Source organism: Phoca vitulina, unplaced genomic scaffold, assembly GCF_004348235.1.
Source record: "Phoca vitulina isolate PV1807 unplaced genomic scaffold, GSC_HSeal_1.0 scaffold4, whole genome shotgun sequence".
Lineage (NCBI taxonomy): Eukaryota > Metazoa > Chordata > Mammalia > Carnivora > Phocidae > Phoca > Phoca vitulina.
The window spans coordinates 67,487,708-67,508,528 of record NW_022589707.1 but is presented as its reverse complement, the minus strand read 5'-3'; the positions used below and the strand labels follow the sequence as shown (position 1 = coordinate 67,508,528).

General features: G+C 36.9%; 1 protein-coding gene across 12 annotated transcripts in view; it reads left to right on the top strand.

Moving 5' to 3' along the window:
• Positions 1-20,821, top strand: part of ADAM22 (ADAM metallopeptidase domain 22) — a 220,734-nt gene that overhangs the window by 185,095 nt on the left and 14,818 nt on the right. For 3 of the 12 annotated variants that reach the window (XM_032402231.1, XM_032402234.1, XM_032402233.1), the window contains exons 24-30: positions 1,287-1,401; positions 4,162-4,252; positions 7,944-7,961; positions 14,420-14,527; positions 16,920-17,020; positions 17,357-17,423; positions 19,666-19,776. In XM_032402231.1, the coding sequence (XP_032258122.1) occupies positions 1,287-1,401; positions 4,162-4,252; positions 7,944-7,961; positions 14,420-14,527; positions 16,920-17,020; positions 17,357-17,423; positions 19,666-19,776 (611 nt within the window). The other 9 variants (XM_032402232.1, XM_032402237.1, XM_032402238.1 and 6 more) reach the window with 6 other exon arrangements.

Genomic DNA, 20,821 nt, shown 5'->3' with positions numbered 1-20,821 from the left:
AGAGACGATGGACTCTGAAAAACAAACTGAGGGTTCTAGAGGGGAGGGGGATGGGAGGATGGGATAGCCTGGTGATGGGTATTAAAGAGGGCACGTTCTGCATGGAGCACTGGGTGTTATGCACAAACAATGAATCATGGAACACTACATCAAAAACTAATGATGTAATGTATGGTGATTAACGTAACAATAAAAAACCTCAACCTTTTTCTTCCTGCGTATTTGTCAATCTGCAGAGATTTGTTTATCTGAAATCTGCATTTTCTTAATCGTATTTTATAGTTACATTTTTTTTAAGATTTTATTTATTTATTTGACAGAGAGAGACATAGCGAGAGCAGGAACACAAGCAGGGGGAGTGGGAGAGGGAGAAGCAGGCTTCCCGCCGAGCAGGGACACCAATGTAGGGCTCGATCATGACCTGAGCCGAAGGCAGATGCTTAACGACTGAGCCACCCAGGCGCCTCTGTAGTTACATTTAGATGTGGATGTATGTCATAGATCAGACAGAAGACAGAAAGCTATCCACTGACAGCCTGTCCCCTGAAGAACTTCTCTGACCTTAAACCTAGCTGAATTCTCCCCCACTTCCCACTCCATTGAAAGTTGTTTTGAAGTATAAGATCTAGGTGTAGATTCCGTTTCCTGTACGTATAAGTGAAGATAGATTATTGTCTTATAATTTTTAAGAATTTGGTGCCATTTTATGTGAAATTTTTCCTTACATTTTGTTTGAGGGGTTCACGGTTTCCATGACGTGGAGGTCGTCCATCTCTGTCGCTTGGGTTGAGGTGCCGGGGCTATAGCTTTGTGAAACTTTCTTCTTAGCCCAGTCAGGCCTTCCCTCTTCTTCACTGGGTTGCTCTTTATCTTATATGCTTCCTAAAAGATGAATAAAACTTTGGTATAAAGACCGTTTCTTTGGAAGAAACTTTTATATTGGATAATCAGCAAATGATTGTATTTCTGCTGAGTTTTAAAACTCCCTCCTATAAAATTTAAGTTAATGAAATTCAAAACAATAATTTCATTGATTTCTTTTTAGACTGTATATTCATTTCCCCTGTTAAAATTCATTATTCCCTTTGAGTCTAACTGCTGATCTCTAGAAAATACTATTTTAGGTACTTGAAAAAGAAATAAGGAAATTAGTCTTTAGAAGAAAGTACTGATCGTTTTTCAGTACCATCAAATTCTAGGCATATAACAGTTAGAAATTAGTGCTTATTTTTCATGCTTCTGTATCAGAGAGTTGACCTGTACTCTTGACTGATTTTGGATTTCAGGTGTGCAGTAATGAGCTGAAGTGTGTCTGTAACAGACACTGGACTGGTGCGGACTGCAGCACATACTTCCCTCACAATGATGATGCAAAGACTGGCATAACTCTGTCTGGCAATGGTAGGTACTTGATTACTGCCATTACGTAGTTTTTATACATAACAAGAGAGAACTGCTCTTCAGAGAGTTTCATTTGGATTATTGTTATAGCTCAAATATAATATAGAACTGGGATCCACAGTATGAAACTGATATTTTCCATTTCTATTTCCATGTGTAATATTGAATATAACTTAGTCTACTGATTTAGCCTTATCTTGTCCTACATCAGACTGAGATTTTTCAAGTATTCTGTTTGGGGGGTGGTGACAACAAACCCTAGCATTTCTTTTAAATGAAGAAAGTAGTCCTATTTCTTAACTCTCTGAATTTAAGGAGAGAATTTTATACTGTGGGATTGAATACATAGAAAAAAAAACAATTTGAAGAACTGGGTTATTTTTTAAAGATTTTATTTATTTATGCAAGAGAGAGCACGAGCAGGGAGTGGGAGGGGCAGAGGGAGAGGGAGAAGCAGGCTCCCCACTGAGCAGGAAGCCTGACCTGGGGCTGGACCCTGGGATCATGACCTGAGCCGAAGGCAGACACTTAACCGACTGAGCCAGGCACCTCTGAAGAATTGACTTTTAAATATCTTGTTGGCTTTAATATTTTTTTATTATAGAATCCCATCTCTATTCAACCCAAGTTCTGTAGCCTGAACTGTACATAATTCTAGAAGTAGTAACCTTGGCCGAGGTGTCTAGAAGGGGATTAAGGACATAGATAAGAAACAACGGGTGCAGATCTAAAAGCTACAGTGGCCCAAATGGAGAGGTAGAAATTAAATGCAGATAGTTGTAAGAACACATGCCTTGGAGGTAGATGTCCCCTTTTAAACTATTTTATCATTTTTCTTTTTTTTTTTTTTTAAAGATTTTGTTTATTTATTTGAGAGAGAGAGAGAGAATGAGAGAGAGAGAGCATGAGGGGGGAAGGTCAGAGGGAGAAGCAGACTCCCCGCCGAGCAGGGAGCCTGATGTGGGACTCGATCCCGGGACTCCAGGATCATGACCTGAGCCGAAGGCAGTCGCTTAACCAACTGAGCCACCCAGGCGCCCTATTTTATCATTTTTCATGATTGAGTGTTAATTAATGTTCAAATCCTGAAGTCCATTCATCTTCCTGTTCATTGTAATCATCCAGACAGGTTAAAAATCTTAGCCACGATGACTTTAGCAAGGAAAGTCAGAGAATGATGAAGATTCTGGTGTCCTCAGTCTTAGCAAGGGTAGTATGGAGCTTTTTCCAGCAGTGAATGCAGAAATGAGGCTATTCAGGTCCCTGGATTTAAGTGACTTGTCAGAAGTCATGTCATTACTTAGAAATAACCAGGCTAAGCCTCCAAGTTTATTGATCCCTGTAAAAATTGCTGGAAGAAAAGAAAAGGCAGATATGCTAGGCCCTAGAGTAGGAAAACCCCAGTGCCCCAGTGGGTCCTCTGGCATCTGCATCCCCCCATCCCACAGAGGATGTGTGCAGGGCGGGCTCTGCCAGTTTCCTCGGATGCCCTGCCGTAGGATGCGACTTACCGAGGCCTCCCATACAGGGAGGCGGCTGCTTCTGTCATGGGGATTTGCGATCTGCCCTAGTTGCCCGTGATTACAAACTGTTGACATCTAGAAAGATGCTTCGGGAGTGCAGCAGACCAAGAGAGACCTGAGCTGCTCTGAGTGAAACAGATCTGGGTGATTTAAGCATCTGGTATAAATCATTATCAGCAAAGCAGCCAGGCCTCCGATCTGCCTTTTCTGCTCCTGGGCCCTCCCTTGAGTCTCTTGCCCGAGCCTTTGACTTATGGGGTCACTCACACTGCTATGATCCCCCTAAGGATTCCATCTCTGCCTTCCTGACAGCAGATGCTGACACACAGTGCCATTACCGAGTCCTGAGCACTGGCCTCGCCTTGGCCCTCTGCCGGTCTGCTGCCGCCTGGCTCTCGTGCCTGGCAAGCACCAGTCTCTGGCTCGCCACACACTCTCTTTTCCTTTGGTTTCTTTCCTTCTCTAGGATCCCACAGCCACCATTACCAACTGGGAACTATAAGCCCATTGTTTGATCACCTGAGCACTCATTATATAAATCCGTAGACACATTTTCTCTCTCAAGGAGCTTCCATTTGAGAGACAAAATATCACACGTACAACCGAGGGCGATAAGGACCTTGCGTTAGTGGTCAGGATGGAAGGATATGGACAGTCACATTTCTGGAAATCCTGAGCAAGAGGTCAGGGTCAAAAGGAACATGGATTTCTACACGTTCCTATCCAAAGAGTGCTGTGGCAATATGGTAGAGTCGCTCTCCCTTTGTTTTTTTATTTTTTACTCTTCCTTCTAGTAGTTCAGTGACCTCATCTTATTTTTCAGAAAATTACGTGGGAAATAAAACTGTGCAAAATATACTGGGACAAGAATGAAAAGGGAATGTAGACAAAGAATTATGTAAACAAACAGTTGATTCGGATTGCTAAGTAATGCTTGATTTTTCGTCCCTTTAAAAAAACACCCACTTTTTTACTTCACAGTATGTATGGATATCAAATCATTATGTTGTACGCCTGAAACAAATACAACCTTATGTCAAGTGTAGCTCAAGAAAATTAAATTAAAAAAGTGTTCTCTAAGATTAAGATTTAAAGGGAAAAAATACCCACTTTGTAAAACAAATAATTTTGTTAGTGTGGTGATTACAAATATGGGGAATAATGTTCCTGAAAGAATTTTGTATCAAAATTTCAATTATATACACTGATCTTCATTGTTTTCTGTTTCCCCCCATAGGTGTCGCTGGTACCAATATCATAATAGGCATAATCGCTGGCACCATCTTAGTGCTGGCCCTCATATTAGGAATAACCGCATGGGGTTATAAGTAAGTGAAATGTCTCAGTATTGTTACTATCGAAATAGACTTTAAAACATTTCATTTAAATTAATTAAGCACCTAGAAAGTTGTGTATCATTGGATAAATATACCTGCAATGAAAATCAGTCTTGTTCCACAGGCAATCAGTGAATAGTCTTGGCATGATTAGAGGTAATAATAATTTACTATGTTTTTAGATTTTGAGGTAACTCCCTTCTATTCTAAAAGTAAAGAATATTGTTTTAAAACTGTTACGTGAAGTAAAATCAATCTAAATCGTGTCTTAATGCGAAGGCGGTGTTGGTTTGCTCTTGAGTGACACGGGCTCTCTTGACTTAAACCCACGCCCAGAGATCTAGGCAAGATGGTCCCATAGGGAGCATGATGCTTTAGTACCAACAGCAGTGACGCCGTCAATTCTCAGCAAGAACAGCCACGGCAGATGTGTGACCGAGCACTTGCCGTGGCCCGGCATCATGCCAGAGGCAGAGCCTCTTTCTCTTCATACCCAGTACGAAGGGGGCACTAGTATTTAACTATTGGGTGTTTGTGTGTGAAGAAAATACTGTTCAGAGACTTCATTTGTTCACATTCAGAGTCAACTTTAAGTTACTGCTTTTAATATGTAATTCTTAAGCTTCAAGTTCAGCTTAGAAGTTTTGGGTTCTTATTTATACATTTTTAAAAAGTTACAAATTACGTAACTTTTGAATACTGAAACCCCTTGAGCATTTAGCTAAGGAGATGACTTCAGGCATTCCAAACTTACTTATTTTTTGAATATGTTCAGTTTCCTTTTGAAGTACTTCGATATTAACGATGTAAAAAATTTCCTTAGTATTCAAGTAACTTATTTAAGTTTAATAAATTGAAACTTAAATATGGTGAACCTTGAGTTCTGTTTAATATTTCAACTTAAAATCATTGTTCTGCTGATCTCTCATGATGATGTTTCAGTACCCCGGCCCTAGGGTTTTTCTCCATTTGAAGGGCCTACAATGTTTTCTAGGCATTCTGGCCATTACCCCATTTTATAGTACTCCCCCCCCCCCCCACATACACCTGACTTACTTCACTGACAGACTTGGGAATTAGGATATTTTAGGCTTAAAAATTACCCCAAACTGTTCAATAGACTAGGCACTATGTAATTATGTGCTATTATTATTATTATTACCTGACATGGTCTTAAACCAACTCATTTGAAGGAAATCTCTTTAAAAGTATATATGGCTGTTGTTTGTTGTGAAGTCAGAACCCTGAAAGAGTTTCTTTGGTGGAAAAGAAAGAGCAGTTAGCTTACTGCCAAGATAAACTTTGTGTGCTGAAAGCATTAAAATACATGAGGGCATCTGTGGAAGGCTGTTTATTAACAAGTAACACGGACAACATAGACAGTAAAGTTTAGCATAACATGGTAACTATGGCATCGAGCAGCAAAAGAGGGCACAGCACAGTCGGAAAGCTTTGCCTTGATTAAATGAGTACCTAGCCCTGTACCAGCTCATAGATGATCAGTACCTATGCGCCTCTTTGATGTGCAGGCCGTTAGCTCTATGGCATACTTCCATTTGCACGGGCTGATTTCATCATAACATTTGGAGTTATAAAATTACATGTCTGAAAGGAAGGCTTTTCTGAATAGTTATCATATGACCTTGCCTCACACCTCAGGTAAATTAGCCCCATCTTGGAGTTAACGCTATTTCCTCGACTTCCCTGATTTAAGACCTATGTGGTAATTGCCATCACAAGCTTTGATCTTTTGAAGTAGCTCAGTGGTTTCATTGGTCATGTGAAAAGGGAAGGCAAAATTATTAGTTCTGTTGTGTGTGATTTTCTGCCACCTACTGATGCAAATTGGTATTTCTTGTTTTTGCAATCTTGGAAAAAAATTACCTTTCAGAAAATATGAAATCTAAACTTTTCTTGCTAATGAAATTACCTATGTCCATTTGTTTTAATGATTAGAATGAAAGTACTTCTTTCTGTTTGTCATTTCTTATTTTTATGAAATTCTTTTGAGATTTCACTGGTTTTTTTTTTTCATTTCTGAATATATGTACTTTGCATATTCGCTAAGGAAAAAGACAAATCTTATTCATACCACAGAATCCTCTTCATAAATTTGAACCTGAGTGATGAAAGTTTTAGTGCTACTAAACTTAATTCAGAGTATGTTTAAGAATAGAACGAGAATGTAGAAGTTTTAATACAGGAGTTAAATTCATGAAATTCATATTCTACTTGAAATTCAAAAATGGATTTAGGACCTGAGAACTTGTTTCCTCATTAATGCTTCCAATTAAACTTTCTGCCCGTTCTCCAAGCCTTGGAGTGAGGGAATGGCGGAATAGGCAATGAGGAATACTTATTTGGAACTGATGGACCACTAGGTAGTCAGATGGAGGGAATAAAAAGTTAAACATACTGAACAGAAAGAGTCTGGGACTTATTCTCCCCCTCCCCCAATCTGATGGTTTCAACTATGAAAAATATAAATAACAAATTGGCACTTTTACTCTCATGAGCTCATTATTAAACCAAGATACTTACAGGGTGTATGAAATAGATAGGCAGATAAAGGTGCTACAAACAAAATTGATATGGAAACATTATCCTTGATGTGGGGAGGAAGGAGCCCAGTACTCAGTTGCTTGACCTTTCTAACATGTCTTCAGAATATTAACACTTAATTAGGTCATGATAGAAAGTTAAAAATTAAGTCTTTTGAGTTGTAAATTAAAAGTCACTGGTGCCTTACTATTACACCCTCTAGAACACATTTTTGTTTAATATCGGTTTGTTTTAAAACTCATGTAATTTTGTTTTAGTGTATGGCCAAATGAAAAAGAGAGACTAAAGTTTGAACAAAGTATTTCCAGTGTAAAGTTTCAGTAAGTAGTGATCACTTAGAAGGTCCCTAACAGCTGTGAATTAACTCACTCTAATATATCCTACATGATGAAATAAGATGTTCCCGTGTCCAATCATGTTTTCCCATTTGAAATTCTTAGGAAGAGCTTTAGTTTGGGATATATATTCCAAAAGGAATGAATTATGATTTTTATTTCTATGAAAGCAGTTAATTTATAGAAGTAACTTGAATAAGATTGACTTTAGAACATTACTAACTAAATGTTTAATATGGTACAATTGATATTGGGAAAACAGGTGTTCTTTCATAACTGAAGCTTATTTATGCTGTTAAAAATATTTATTTGAAAATTTTGTCACTAACCCTTTGGTGTCGCTTCTAAAGATGAAGTAGAGAGAGAGAGAGAGTGTGTGTGTGTGTGTGTGTGTGTGTGTATCATGTGAAAGAGAGTCTGTGTTTGTATTCCCCATTTTATTTTACTTTTTTTAAGAATTTATTTATTTGAGAGAGAAAGAGAGAGTGAGAGAGAACACGAGAGGGGAGAGGGTCAGAGGGAGAAGCAGACTCCCTGCCGAGCGGGGAGCCCGATGTGGGACTCGATCCTGAGACTCCGGGATCATGACCCGAGCTGAAGGCAGTCGCTTAACCACTGAGCCACCCAGGCACCGTGTATTACCCATTTAGTTTTGCAATTCAGAAATCCTCTAGTGGAGACCTTTCAATGAATGCTAGACCTTTCATGTTTATTGTTCTCTCTGAATATACTTCCATAGGTAACTAATTCTTCTTTTTTTTCCTTTTCTTCTTGTCCATGAAAAGAAATTATCGAGAACAGAGGTATGTGATGAGAATAATCTGAACACATAACTGAAAGGTTTAAATCCTATTAACATCCTTGGAATTCATACATGCAGTTATAAAAGTTATAAATGTTGACTTTGTTTCTGTGATCATAGAGCAATCTTGTTTTTCATGACCTTGAAACGATAATTTTAATAATGGTGCTGTGGAATGTATTATTTATTTACAAATAGATCTATCATTATTTAATTTTAATGGTTCTTTCATCCAACAGTACCATAATAATAGAAGTTACTTGTGCTACTATTATAGTAATGTATAGTAATGTATATGGAAATGAACTTTTTTCCATCTAAAACAAACTTCCTCTATGTTAAGGAATCACCTGTGTTTACATTAGTTAATTGGCTTTTCTTCATCTTCTTAGCAATCTTATTGCCTAGTACTTTCTGAAAGAATTTATTTTTTATTTGTTACTATTGTTATATTAATAACTTCCATACAAAAATGATAAAATTTATATGGGCACAGTGCTGGGATCAGGAGAATGTCCTGGTACTTGATGGGCCTGTTTACCTCTGCATAAGAAAATATTTTTGTACTGATTAGGTAATTGTGTAGGTAAATAATTTTCATTATTGGAATGTCAGATTGTCTAGTGTAAAGGCCATAAAGCCAGACACGCTGTTCATCATAACCTTAAAATCTATGTTTAACCATCAGCATAAAAAGAGGTGCAGAGCACTCATGTAGTTTTATAAAAATGCCTATTTTTTTCTAAATCTAAATTAACCCATTTTGAGATATCCCCTTCACTTTTCACATTTAAAAAATTATTAATGCTCTTAGCTATTATACAAAAAATTTAAAATATCCTGGAAGACCGGGTCTTATGCATCATGTAATACTAGTTTTGTACTCAAGATAACTGTGCAGATTCATACTTAACTTTCCCCACTGTTGCATCAAATGTCAGGCAGATTGGGAATAAGATGTAATCAACATGATAACACTTCTTCAGGCCCTAACTAGCTTTCATTTCTTCACAAATTAAAATTTTGAACTTTACTTTTCTGTTTTGTTCCATGTTGTAATTTAAAATTCCTGTAAGAAGACTTTAGCCATAAGTGTCTACAGTCTCTATAAATGTGCTCATATTGAACCAACTAAGATCCTGGTCAGTTAGCATAGATATTAGAAAATATTCATCCAGTCCTGGGGTAACTAACTAACTCGTCATTAATGGAAAAAGTAAACCTGAGACAAAATGACTTAAGTTTTAAAAACAACTAGATTTCTTTTTGACATGTTTAAAACTCTTGTGTCTAATCACTGGAGAAGAGCTGGAATCATTTAAGCTTTCTCTTGGATAGAATTTGATCAGTTATATCAGAAATCTAAGTTTGGTGGCTTTCTCCAATGAAAAACAAAATTAGGCTAATAAGATCAAATATTGATGACTCAGCCCCATTTCCGTAGTAGCTAAGGCTATAAGGTAATTTAATATTGCTTACATATAAAAAGGAAAGTAAAATGTCACAAATATAAGCCACATAAGCAAACCTAAAGCAGTGCTCTAAGACACATTCTCACCTGGAGTACTATCCAGAATAAGGGAATTGCCGACACTACAAAAAATTATTAATATGCAAAACTGTGTACCAACTTCTTATTCTAACTCGGGATCTACATAGGTAACAGTTGAGAACATTTTTTGCATTAAGGATTTCCTTTATGTGTCTGATATAATTTCATGCCTCCTGGCATTACTGAGTCATCATTTTATCAATCTGGTTACTATTTTGGAATCTAGTTCATATTTTGAGAGTGGTCACATCTTCGACAGATATTTATTTTATGTATTTTGCTATATTTCATTACAATATTTATTTATTTTTGCCCTTGTCTATAGCTAATGAGTCTTAGACTTGTAGAATAATTCTCAAAATGAAGAAGTAGCAAATAATGGACTTTAATAAATATCTTCTGAAGGATTTTCCTTTTTGAGAATATTTGTCAGCGGTGATAGAGCAGGTAGGGCAAGGCCAGTGGACCAAAGCATGCATTAAGAAATGTATAGTCTTATAAAAATATTTTCAGATGTTCAGAAAGATGTGTTCAGTTCCGAAGGATGCTAGGAAATAGAAATAAGAATTTTGAGTTGTCTTTGTCTTTAAATTTAAAGGTTTTCCTTTGAGGTTCCATGGTGGGAGGACTAAGTGACGAGGAATCAGAAATTCACTTGCTAGGATGTGATTTCTTGGGAAATCACTTAAATTTCCCACGACTTTTAAATCAGATAAAGTTCTATGTAATCTGTGAAGCATCATAGTGAGGGAAGTTCTTAGTATGTGGTCTCTGAAGACTTTGTGTTTCTCTGATCTTCAGACGAAGGAGGTGAATGTGGTTGTTCTCACAGAGAAAGGCAGCATTCATCCGCATGAATGAGGCCCACACATGCTGGTTGACCTGGTGCAAGTGTGGGTGAACATAAAGGTTTGCTCTGACACTAAATGCAAGACCATATTAAACATATAGCCAGTTATCAGATTCTTATTAATGATAGCCATTAGGCATAACTTTCAAATTATTAGAGAAGTCAGGCAAGTAATTCTGTGAAGGAGCTTGATAACCTGGCATGATAGGTTTAATTGCAAGTCTGTCAACCCTTTGTTTCCCTTTTGTTTACAAACTGCTTAATAAAAACAGAAGCCCTGTTCTGGACACAGTAGCAGAACCCCATGCATGAATGGTATCACTTTAAATCTGCCAGTGTTACCTTACGAAGGGGAGAACCATGTAACCTAGGAACCATGGAGAGTTCTTTTATACATCATGTAGTCAGAAGGATGGCTGATCTTTTTCTTTAAAATTTTCAGGGACGAAGGCTTCCATATTATTTTCAGCTGATGCTATCATAATTGCTTTAGGATTTAGCAGCTGTGTATTCTGTGTGTCTGTTTTTTTTTAAGATTTTATTTTTAAGCAATCTCTACACCCACTATGGGGCTCTAACATACAACCCCAGGATCCAGAGTCTCACACTCCGCCAACTGAGCCTGCCAGGCGCCCCAGCAACTGTATACTTTGATACAAGAGTTATAAGTTTGAGCTTTAGTTTTCAGATCGGTTTGCAAGTAGCAATAGAATAAGAAAACATTAATTTGAACTTGGATTTATATAACATCCATATTCAGCTGAAATATTCTCTTCCTTTGTCTGAAATGAACACACATCATTATGATTAATGTGAAATAGAATAAATAATTAGATCATATCTTCCTGATCTGTACCTTAAGCAGAAACCCCCTTCCCCATTTCATTTCTCTCTCACCTGTTTTAGCCAGTTTATTTTCTGCTTGTGAACCTCCCTCCCTCCTTTTTTTCAAACCTATCTTAGTTTGTTTTTATATTATTATTATTATTTAAGTGATATTCATGCATCTGTCAGTGTGACTTGGTACATATTATATAATATTTCTTAAAACAGTAAAGTAACAATTCTAATATCAGACAGCCCAGACACCAACAAAGCATTGGAGAAGTGCCTCCTTCAGCATTAAAGTTAAGACTTAATTAAGTTTTTTTCATTGTATTCTCATTTTGAGTCTGTGTAAGGATTAAAGTTAAATATTATGGTTCATTGGACCCTTTAAGGAAAGACCAGACTACCCTCATAACAGGGTTCCTTTCTGAGGAAAAAGAACTTAGTTAAATAAGCTTTTATTTTAGTCATTATTTATAAAAATTCGTGTGTGTATCTACATATTTGCATATAATGTGGGAGATATGAGGTAATGATCCCATGACAAAACTTGGTGCTGGTCAAGCCACCTAATGTAGTAATCACTTCGTGAGTCAAAATTCCATGAGATGATAAAAATTTAAGAAGAAAGCCATAAAGACTAGAAAAAGAAATTTAATTAAAAAATTTAAAGACTCATTTAGTCATTAATGATCTTATATAAGAAATGATGAAATGTTATTTTATTGATCATGGGGACCTGATATTCTCTATCTTCACTAAAGTTTAAACAAGAAGAAGTAAGTTTGTTGTAATCGGCAATGGATACATGATTCTTCACTGGACAGTGAAGAATGTTAAATATCATTCTTAAGAGATCTTTAACAAAATTCTTAATCTGTCATTAACATTGTTATTCATTTACTATGTGCAGAAAGTTACATGCATTCCTTATGTGATTTTAAGGGGAATACAGAGTAGTTTCTCTATTTTGGAGCCTTCCTAATAGAGATAGCTAAGAATCTAATCTGCTCATCACCATAAAAATAAGGCCACACCCCAGAAGTTCATTAAGCTTAAACTCCCTTCCAACCCCTTGACTGAAGCCCATGGTTTATGATATGTTTGGTGTTTAGAATTTTTGTGCATTGTGTGAAAGATGACCATGCCCTGCAGAGAAATTACACTGAAGGAGTGGTAAAATGTGCAGAGTTAAAAAAAAAAAAAACAAAACCAGCAACAAAACGAGGCCCATCTATTTCACGTGAGAGGTAGTCCATTTAAGCCTGCAGCCTCAGCCAAGGGAGCCCTTGGTAAATGCCTGAATGCCAGAACCAGGTAATGAAAAGGTAATTTGGGGGATAGATTAATGGGAAGGGTCAGATGTAGTTGGAATTTGTCTTCATTTAATTTGAATTTAGTGAGGCACATCTTATCAGCTTATAGAGATTATTATTAAAGGTGATGATGAGAAAAAGGATTTGTTAACCATAAAGATTATTGTTGGAGATGATGTTGATGGTATTCTTTTATAAATATTAATATGATCCAAAAGGAAAGTTTCCACCCTGAGGCGACATACAGAACTCTGAGTTTCTTGAGATCATTTTTTTTTCCAAACATGACAGAATGTTTTACTCATAGCAGGCAAGGCAGAAAATGTGATTCCAGAGATTAAAGATCTCTTGCATAACAATATGTATCATTTGTCCTGTATTATTAACACTGTGAATATGGGGAAATTGTACTATTTTTTGTATAAAATTAATGTTTCATAAACTGGGAAAAATAAAAAAGTTACAATTATGAGCTGAAGCCACTTAAGGGGTTAAAAATATTTTGAAAGAATATCACAGAGTTCTAAAATTAGTCTTACAAATCTAATGAGAAATTTGACTTTCTTCAAAGGGGAGGATCACACAAATTTATCTATGTGCTTCCTATGGGTTGAAAAAAATTTTTTAGATTTGTGGAAATGTGTGAGTATATAGGATTGAAATAATATGAGGGAGGTATTCAAGTAATTCAAAAGAACAAATGACCAAGTGTTGTCAGCGTTTCAAACAGAATAGGAATTGGTACAAGCAAGCAAACATCTGAAAGTGGCATTTTTTAAGATAGAATTTAGCATGAGCAAGTAACCAAGGTAAGCATGCTCACTAAGGAAAAACCAAGTAGAAAAAGGAGTTAGCAAATTTGGCCTTTGTTGGAGACCTATTGGAGTATAACTCTGTTTAAAATTCTCAATCCAGCGCCTCCCACAAGGGTACCAAATGGAACTGAATCAAGTTTTGGATGCAGGTGGCTTTTTTGGGGGCCAGGCATTGGCAGGTGATCAGATTAGCTGTTGAGTTTGGCTAGGTGGTCCATTCTAGAGTTTTCTACCCTCCTCCGTTAGGAAAAGTAATAAAAATCTGTTCCAACCTTAGTTAATTCAAAACCAGAGCAAGTGGGGTCAATAATAGTACAGATTAAATGGATCTTCCTTTGTTGTGTTCCTTCTACAGTGGAGATAGAGAACCGAGGTCACCCACCAACCTACCTATAAGTATCTTCCTATAGTCTCAGCAAGAATTCATTTATTTTTCAACCCCTTCTTCCTCTTGCAGAATTATCTCCCTTTACATATTCTACTGTGTAGTTATAGCATTACATTTTTGATTGGTGTTGGAATCTCTTTCAGTTTCTTCCTATTTCTCCTGAATGAACAGTGAAGCTCCAGATTGAACAGATTAATAAGAATTTAATTGGATTAAATTATAGAAAATGGCTTAGAAATCCTTCCGTTATTTTAGGACTTAATTGGGCTTGGGGTTACATTATATAATGTTTGGAAATCTTGAATAGTTTATTGACCACAGTGAAAAAAAACTGTGCCTTATCTGGGGCAAGGACGGTCTGTCCCAACATGTTTCCTTCAGCACCATTTTTTTTTTTTAAAGACAAAACTTCAGTCAACATCTCCAAGTATAATAAAGTTACAATGAGAAACTTCATCTTTCCATATTTTTCTCCTGAAGCAAGGCTTTATTCATCCAGACTGTATAGACTTCACTGATTGCATTTTTGACCTCTACAGTTAGAATGACTTAACGTGTCACATTTATTAAATATAATCTTACATGTTGTTATAGATTTGATTCATGTAGATCATTATCCCTACCTCTTTTTTCCTAAAAGAATATTTGTATATGTCTGTGTTCATGTGTGTGTCTTGTTTTCTGACTCTGAAATGTTTATTATGCCTTAGACAGTTACCCCAGGGAGATTATGTAAAAAAGCCTGGAGATGGCGACTCTTTTTATAGCGACATTCCTCCTGGAGTCAGCACAAACTCAGCATCTAGTTCTAAGAAGAGGTCTGCTTTTCTGTCGCATTTTCAGATTTCTACCTGTTCCATCACACATTATTCCATTAGTCAGAACATTTCATTATTTTGCAGCAGGTTTGATTACTTCTTCCTTCTTTCTTGAATGTTAAAAAATAGTATCCTTTGTTCTTTGATTACTGCGCTTCCAAATGCCATATGCTCAGAACCACTTGTTAAGCAAATCAGGCCAGAAATTGAACCAAAACTAAACCAAACCAATAACAATCCTAAATCTACATAGAAATCCTAGGGTTTTTCAATCTTGCTCTTATATGGCTTAAGAAACTATACATAGTAACTTATAACATTTTAAATGGTGAGCTTTATGTCATGTTGGGTAGTCAAAGAAAAAGGTTACTGTCATGCTTCAGTAAAGCAGTTGTTAAATTGGTACTATAAATGCTGCGTTGAATATTTTTAAATTTTAAATATACCAAAGCTAAGCTTGCTGTGAAAAAAAGATTGCTTCTCTGTGAATCATATATTTGAATATTATGATTTTGCCTTTTATTCCTGGAATGATTATTTCTAGACTTTCTAATTTAGAGTTCGGTTGCCAAATTAAGTATATTTAATATTAGCCTGAATTTTATAATAGGACAAGTGGGGTTAATATATTATTTATATGTCTTAAACTTTGATGTTATATTCTTGCTCCAGGATCTTAAGGTGTATAAGACCATTTAAAATTCTGCATGCTTTATAATTGCTTAATAAAATAAACTGGTAGAAGAAATAAATAGTTGGAATGTTTTAGGAAATGAGACCTACATTCACATTGAAGAAAGCTAAAATGTTCCTGTGGAAGAGTTTCTTTAAAATTGGTGATAGGGGTGTAATGTATAGAAAAAAAAGATTTGATAGCCTAGTACATTGCTTTGGGCACAGTAGGCACTTTGGAGACTGAAGGGGAATTTCTAGTTTATTTAGAAGAAACGTGATCTCTTCTGGAATTCTATATGGAGTGAATCGTCTGTAAAAATTCTACAACGGATCTCACTCTGTAAATAATCACAAAGGAGAAAAGAAAGAATCAGTAGATCTGGGAACTCTTCTTTATGTGGAACTGTCTTAAGCATGAAGGATTGTTTTTACTCAGATAACATAGCTTAGAGAAAAATAAAAATATTAGTTTTTGCACAAGGAGTACAGATCTATAGAAGGATGTTCAAAAATTTTTATTCTTTCTATTGGGGTATTTTTGGCTAAGATAATAAGGTTTATCTAAATTCTGTATATAAATATTTTCTTGGTCAAATATTTAATTTTAAATTAAATAACATGGTAAATAGACAGAGAAATCAATGGATTCCAGCAGAATTTCTGTTGTCCTTCTGGACAAAATAGGATTCATTCTATAATTAGCAAATTATGTTGTAAAACTCCTAATCTGGGGAATTAATGTGTAATAATTGTGCTGAGTTCCATTTATTTTCATTCATCATTAGAAGGCTCCTTTTAAAATAGACATTATTAGCGATTAACTGGAATGATGTGTGGAAAAGATTTTAAATATAGTGCTATTGTCTAAAGTACCTCAAGAAGAGCTTAAAATACTGATTTGAATAATTCCCAGATATTAGAAGAGTGGGTTATGACTTTTAAGTAGTTAGAAATGGTATCAAATTATGTGACTCCTCCTAAATACATGTAGTTTGTCAAAACGCTTTTCTTATGTGGTACAGGTAGGTGTGTAAGTTTTGCTTCTTGTAGACAATTTATTTAAGATGGTAGGACACAGGACAAGGGCTCAATGGTACATGGGCTTTGTGAGAGACACTTCCATGATAAACATCTGATTCAGTTTGGTTATTGGGCAATTAACTAACAGCACTACATTTTTGGGGGGGCATATTTGTGGAGAAAATGCCAATTCTCAGAAAATAGTTTTATTGTTTAAGAAAACCTAAATATTACTTTGATAAAGGTTGACCGGTTCAATTGAACAGATCTTAATGAAATCTCTTGGAAGTCCATGTTCTCATAATATCTGAATGAAAACCATTGCTTTACAATTAAGAAACATCTATAGTGGGACCCCATTATAACTCTTCTGCTCGAGTTACATAACTGAACTATGAAGTGCATTTGCTCATTGTGGTTGTTGGGAATGTAATTGGCTTGCACGGTATGCTGATACTTTTCCATTATACACTATTGTAATGGGGTTCCATTGTATTTGACTTTTCTTAAATTGAATGTTGTGTAATTCTGCCTTCTTCATGAAGACTTTCATGGTCTCTTCATTCTTTCATTTCAGATTTTTTTCTTTCTTGATTTATTTAATGCACAGTAATGCTTAGAAATTTTGCTTACTGATTTTAAAACTAAGTTCACTTGATTGTAGTTTTGAACAGTATACACACCTTTTCAATTTCAGGTCGAATGGACTTTCTCATTCTTGGAGTGAAAGGATCCCGGACACAAAACATATTTCAGACATCTGTGAAAATGGACGACCTCGAAGCAACTCTTGGCAAGGTATACTGTGGCCTTCTGAACAGCTAGTGCATCTGTTTGCAGAACCCCAATTCTCTTTTGTGGTTCTTGGTTGTAAAGATTTGTTCTTCATGTATGCTCTTTAGTTCTTCTCCCAACAGAGAAGAGGGCATTTATTATTTCTTTCTTTTATTCTTGGATGGGAAATGACGGGATTCGGTAGCACCAATGTGAGAGAAGGCTATGCAGAGTACCCTACCTGTAGCCCTAGGTCCTGGGAGGGGCTGGCTGTGATTACACCACTTGAAGTACCCTGTAATTACCCATGTGACCGTTGTTTGTTTACATTCAAATCTAGCCATAAACTGTCTTTTTCAGGTAACCTGGGAGGCAACAGAAAGAAAATCAGAGGCAAACGATTTAGACCTCGGTCTAATTCAACTGAGTAAGTCTAAACCTCTAATGGAGAAAGGCATTCCAAGGTCCTGTGCAGTTAGTGTGCAGGGTTAAGTAACGAGATCATCAAAGAACTGTAAACCATGCCTCTGGTCTTGGTTTTGTCTTTTTAATTCCTTTTTGCCGTTTTAAAATTAACCATGGCTTTTCTCTTTTACATAGGCATCTCCGCAACTGTACCCAAACCAATATTCACTGATAGTGGGGGGTCCCACCCTCGCTGCAGGCTTTTTCCTCCAGTAACCTGCCATTGTGGTGTCTTGGTTCCTTTTGAAGGGAATTTTGATAACATTCCTTTCTTCTCATCACCCGGGGTCCAGCCATTCCAGAGGGTCACCCTTCCTCTTCCCAGTATTCACACAGCCTAGAAGCATCAGGGGAAAATTCCCGCCGTCCTAGAGCATGAGACTGCTCACAGTGTGGAACCACCGCCCGGAGGGCTTCATGGCTGCAATCTAAGCATTCTCTCAGACTAATGGAATATGTATTCCCTTTTAAATCTTCCTTCTGAGGACATTTAAAAGGGCACTTATCAAAACTTGCTCTTTAACGGAATCATTGTCACTAATTGCAACACTATCTGTTTTAAATGATAGCCACACTTTTTTTTTTAAGGGGGGAGTGTGGGATCAGAAATTACATTTAAAGTTATCTAATGAGGTAAACACCATGCACTTTTTTTTTTTTATTGTTTCTTCACTTAAGAAAGTACAGCAAAACCAAGCTTCCTCAAACCTTTATCCCACGTCGAGGAATCAAACACACCCTCAGTATCCTTCTGGACCTTGCTACCAGGTTTTAATTAACCATACTTTTTGGACCTACCTAAACTTTTTTTTTTAACTTCTTTCTCACTGCATTGCTAGCTATTGTTTTTAGGATCACCTTTGCCTCTTCATGCCTTAATACTTAAAAAAAAAAAAAAAAATCTGAATAGCAGGTGTTTGTTAACTGCTTGTCCGAAACTTATGTTAGCTTTTCCATCATATACCCTGCCTTTTTCAGTCCAGGAATAAAAACAGTGCCCTGAAATTTGGACCTTCCTGCTGATGGTATTGTCTTGTAAGTGGCTTGTCAAAAGTTTGCTAGAGGATACTTTATTTTAGAAACAATAGATAGGTTTCAGTGATAACCATTGCATGGTCCAGAATGACATCATAGAACTCCATCATAAATAACTAACCTGTTCGAGTTTATCTTCTACATTCCCAAAGCGCTTGGATGCTTTAGGGCTCATTGTAGATAAACTCTTGGAATGTTGTTTGATTTGTTTTGCATGAGGTCACCTGGTAAATAGCGCCTTAGCTCATCTCAGTTACTCACAAGAATACAGATAAAACTGCAAAATGTTCTTCAGAACTTCCTTGATGTACTGGTTAGCATTTTAACAGCATTTCCTATAATAGGGCTTTGAAAACTCCCGTGAAAATAAACCAATGTTATATTAAAGCTATGTATTTAGGACCCAACGACACTTGGTGTTTAGCAAGATTCATACAGTATTTTCTAGCACGGTCACTTACTTTTTAAAACTCTTATGTAAAATTCCCACTCATATCATATGATAAAAATTATAATACTAGATAGCCCTTATGGAATTTCTTGCCTATGAGATAACACTATAGTATTTAATAAGATGTCATGGTGGAATCGTCTTTGTGAGGAAGAAGTATTAAGGACTCCCTCAGATTTTTCAGACTTTTCAGATTTGGGTACATGACTCATGTTAATTAAATGGAACCAAGTCTTTGAGGTTGACCACTATTTTCACGTACCTTATCGTATGGGCACTATATACCTATCTATATATTTTTGTTTTTCCTTGAAAAGAATCCTAATATATAGCATATCAGGAGTTATGTTGACAGTCTTTTCTTATACTTTCCATATTCGCTAAATAATCCCTTTTGCTTCAGATATGACATTATAATTTGTGGGACTATAAGAGGAGCAGAATGACCCTCTTTTTTATTTTTTAGATTAAAAGGTATCATCGAGTCCATTATTTCAACATCCCCTTTAGTACCCATCATCCCAAAGGATGATGAAACATCAGGACATGAATTAAAACGTTCACCACAAATGCATACTCTGCTAATTAACAACCTACAGTGTCCTTGTTTATTGTATTGTTTTTTTCCACTCAAAGTTTTTGCATCTTCCTCACTGTTGTACATGATGTGAAAAAAGGTTTTGGCTTAGACTTTGTATTATATATTGTGTTTTTACAGGAGGGAGCCCCAAGCACCTGAGCCTGGGCACTCCCTCGCCCAGACAGTCCCATCCCAAGGCATAAGCCCAGGGGGCTCTGACAGCCCCCAGACAGGGAGTCTGGATCACAGGTCAGTCTCCACCTGCCCCTTCATTCTGGGCTGCCACTTAATCTCCCTCCTAGTCCCTTCCTTGGCTGAGAACAGGGTCATTTGATCTTTGACTGACCCCCAACATCTGCTTGGACATGGTCCTGGTCCAGCCAGCACCAGCTAGTTTTCCTCTGCCTTACCCATTCTGGAGAACACAAAGAGCTCTCCCGTCTAACGCATTTTTTTTTGCATGTTGCGCTACTTCCAACTCAAGCCACGTAGGCAGGTTTAGAGCGGTGCGATAAAATCCCATCACTTCTACCCCCACCACCTAGAGATGCTAGGAAGCCCACCGTGAAGACACTTTCACGGGCAGATCCCCAGAAGGAACCACCATTGAGACCTCTCTTCAGTGACCTCTAGTGAAGTGATCACAGCATTCTGAGATGCTCCCCGAAATGGAGGGAAAGGTCCATTACATGCAAGCCAAGCCATTCAGCTGTAGGTTTCATGGAACAGCCATGGCATCCGCCCTTTGAGCTTCTGAGATTGTCAGTGAAAGGAACACACGTCTCCTCCTGGAAGCTGCCTGTGGGTGACTCAGTTTGCTGTGTGGCTATGTTTCACCTGATAACAGCTGCATGGGCTTTTTCTCGGGTTTTCCCCAGGCCGGAGCATTCACTGGCCTTCATCTCTGGCTGCACTTGCGTTTTGACTTTTTCTTTTTGTTCAAAGGCTCAGCGGAGGTTTTTACGCAAGTTTTAATTGGCTATCTCTGTGAAAAGTGCAAGTTGGCAATGATTGTGGGTAAAGGCAAAACTAGCTTGAGTTGTTCCCGAGGCAGGGGACACTGTCTTAGCAAAAATGGTCTTACAGACATAAAAAGCAACTAAACCCTTCTCTTAGGAGGGAGCTGCATTGGTTATAGCTAAAAATGAGGGAAAGGGCTATGGAAAAAGTAGTCTAATTTTGTTTATATAACCAGAAATGTGGTCATGATTTAAATGTATTTATAAACTAAAACCAAATATGGCGGAAAGAAGCAAAGTTTAACCCCAAACGAATAGTGTATTTTATCTTTCCC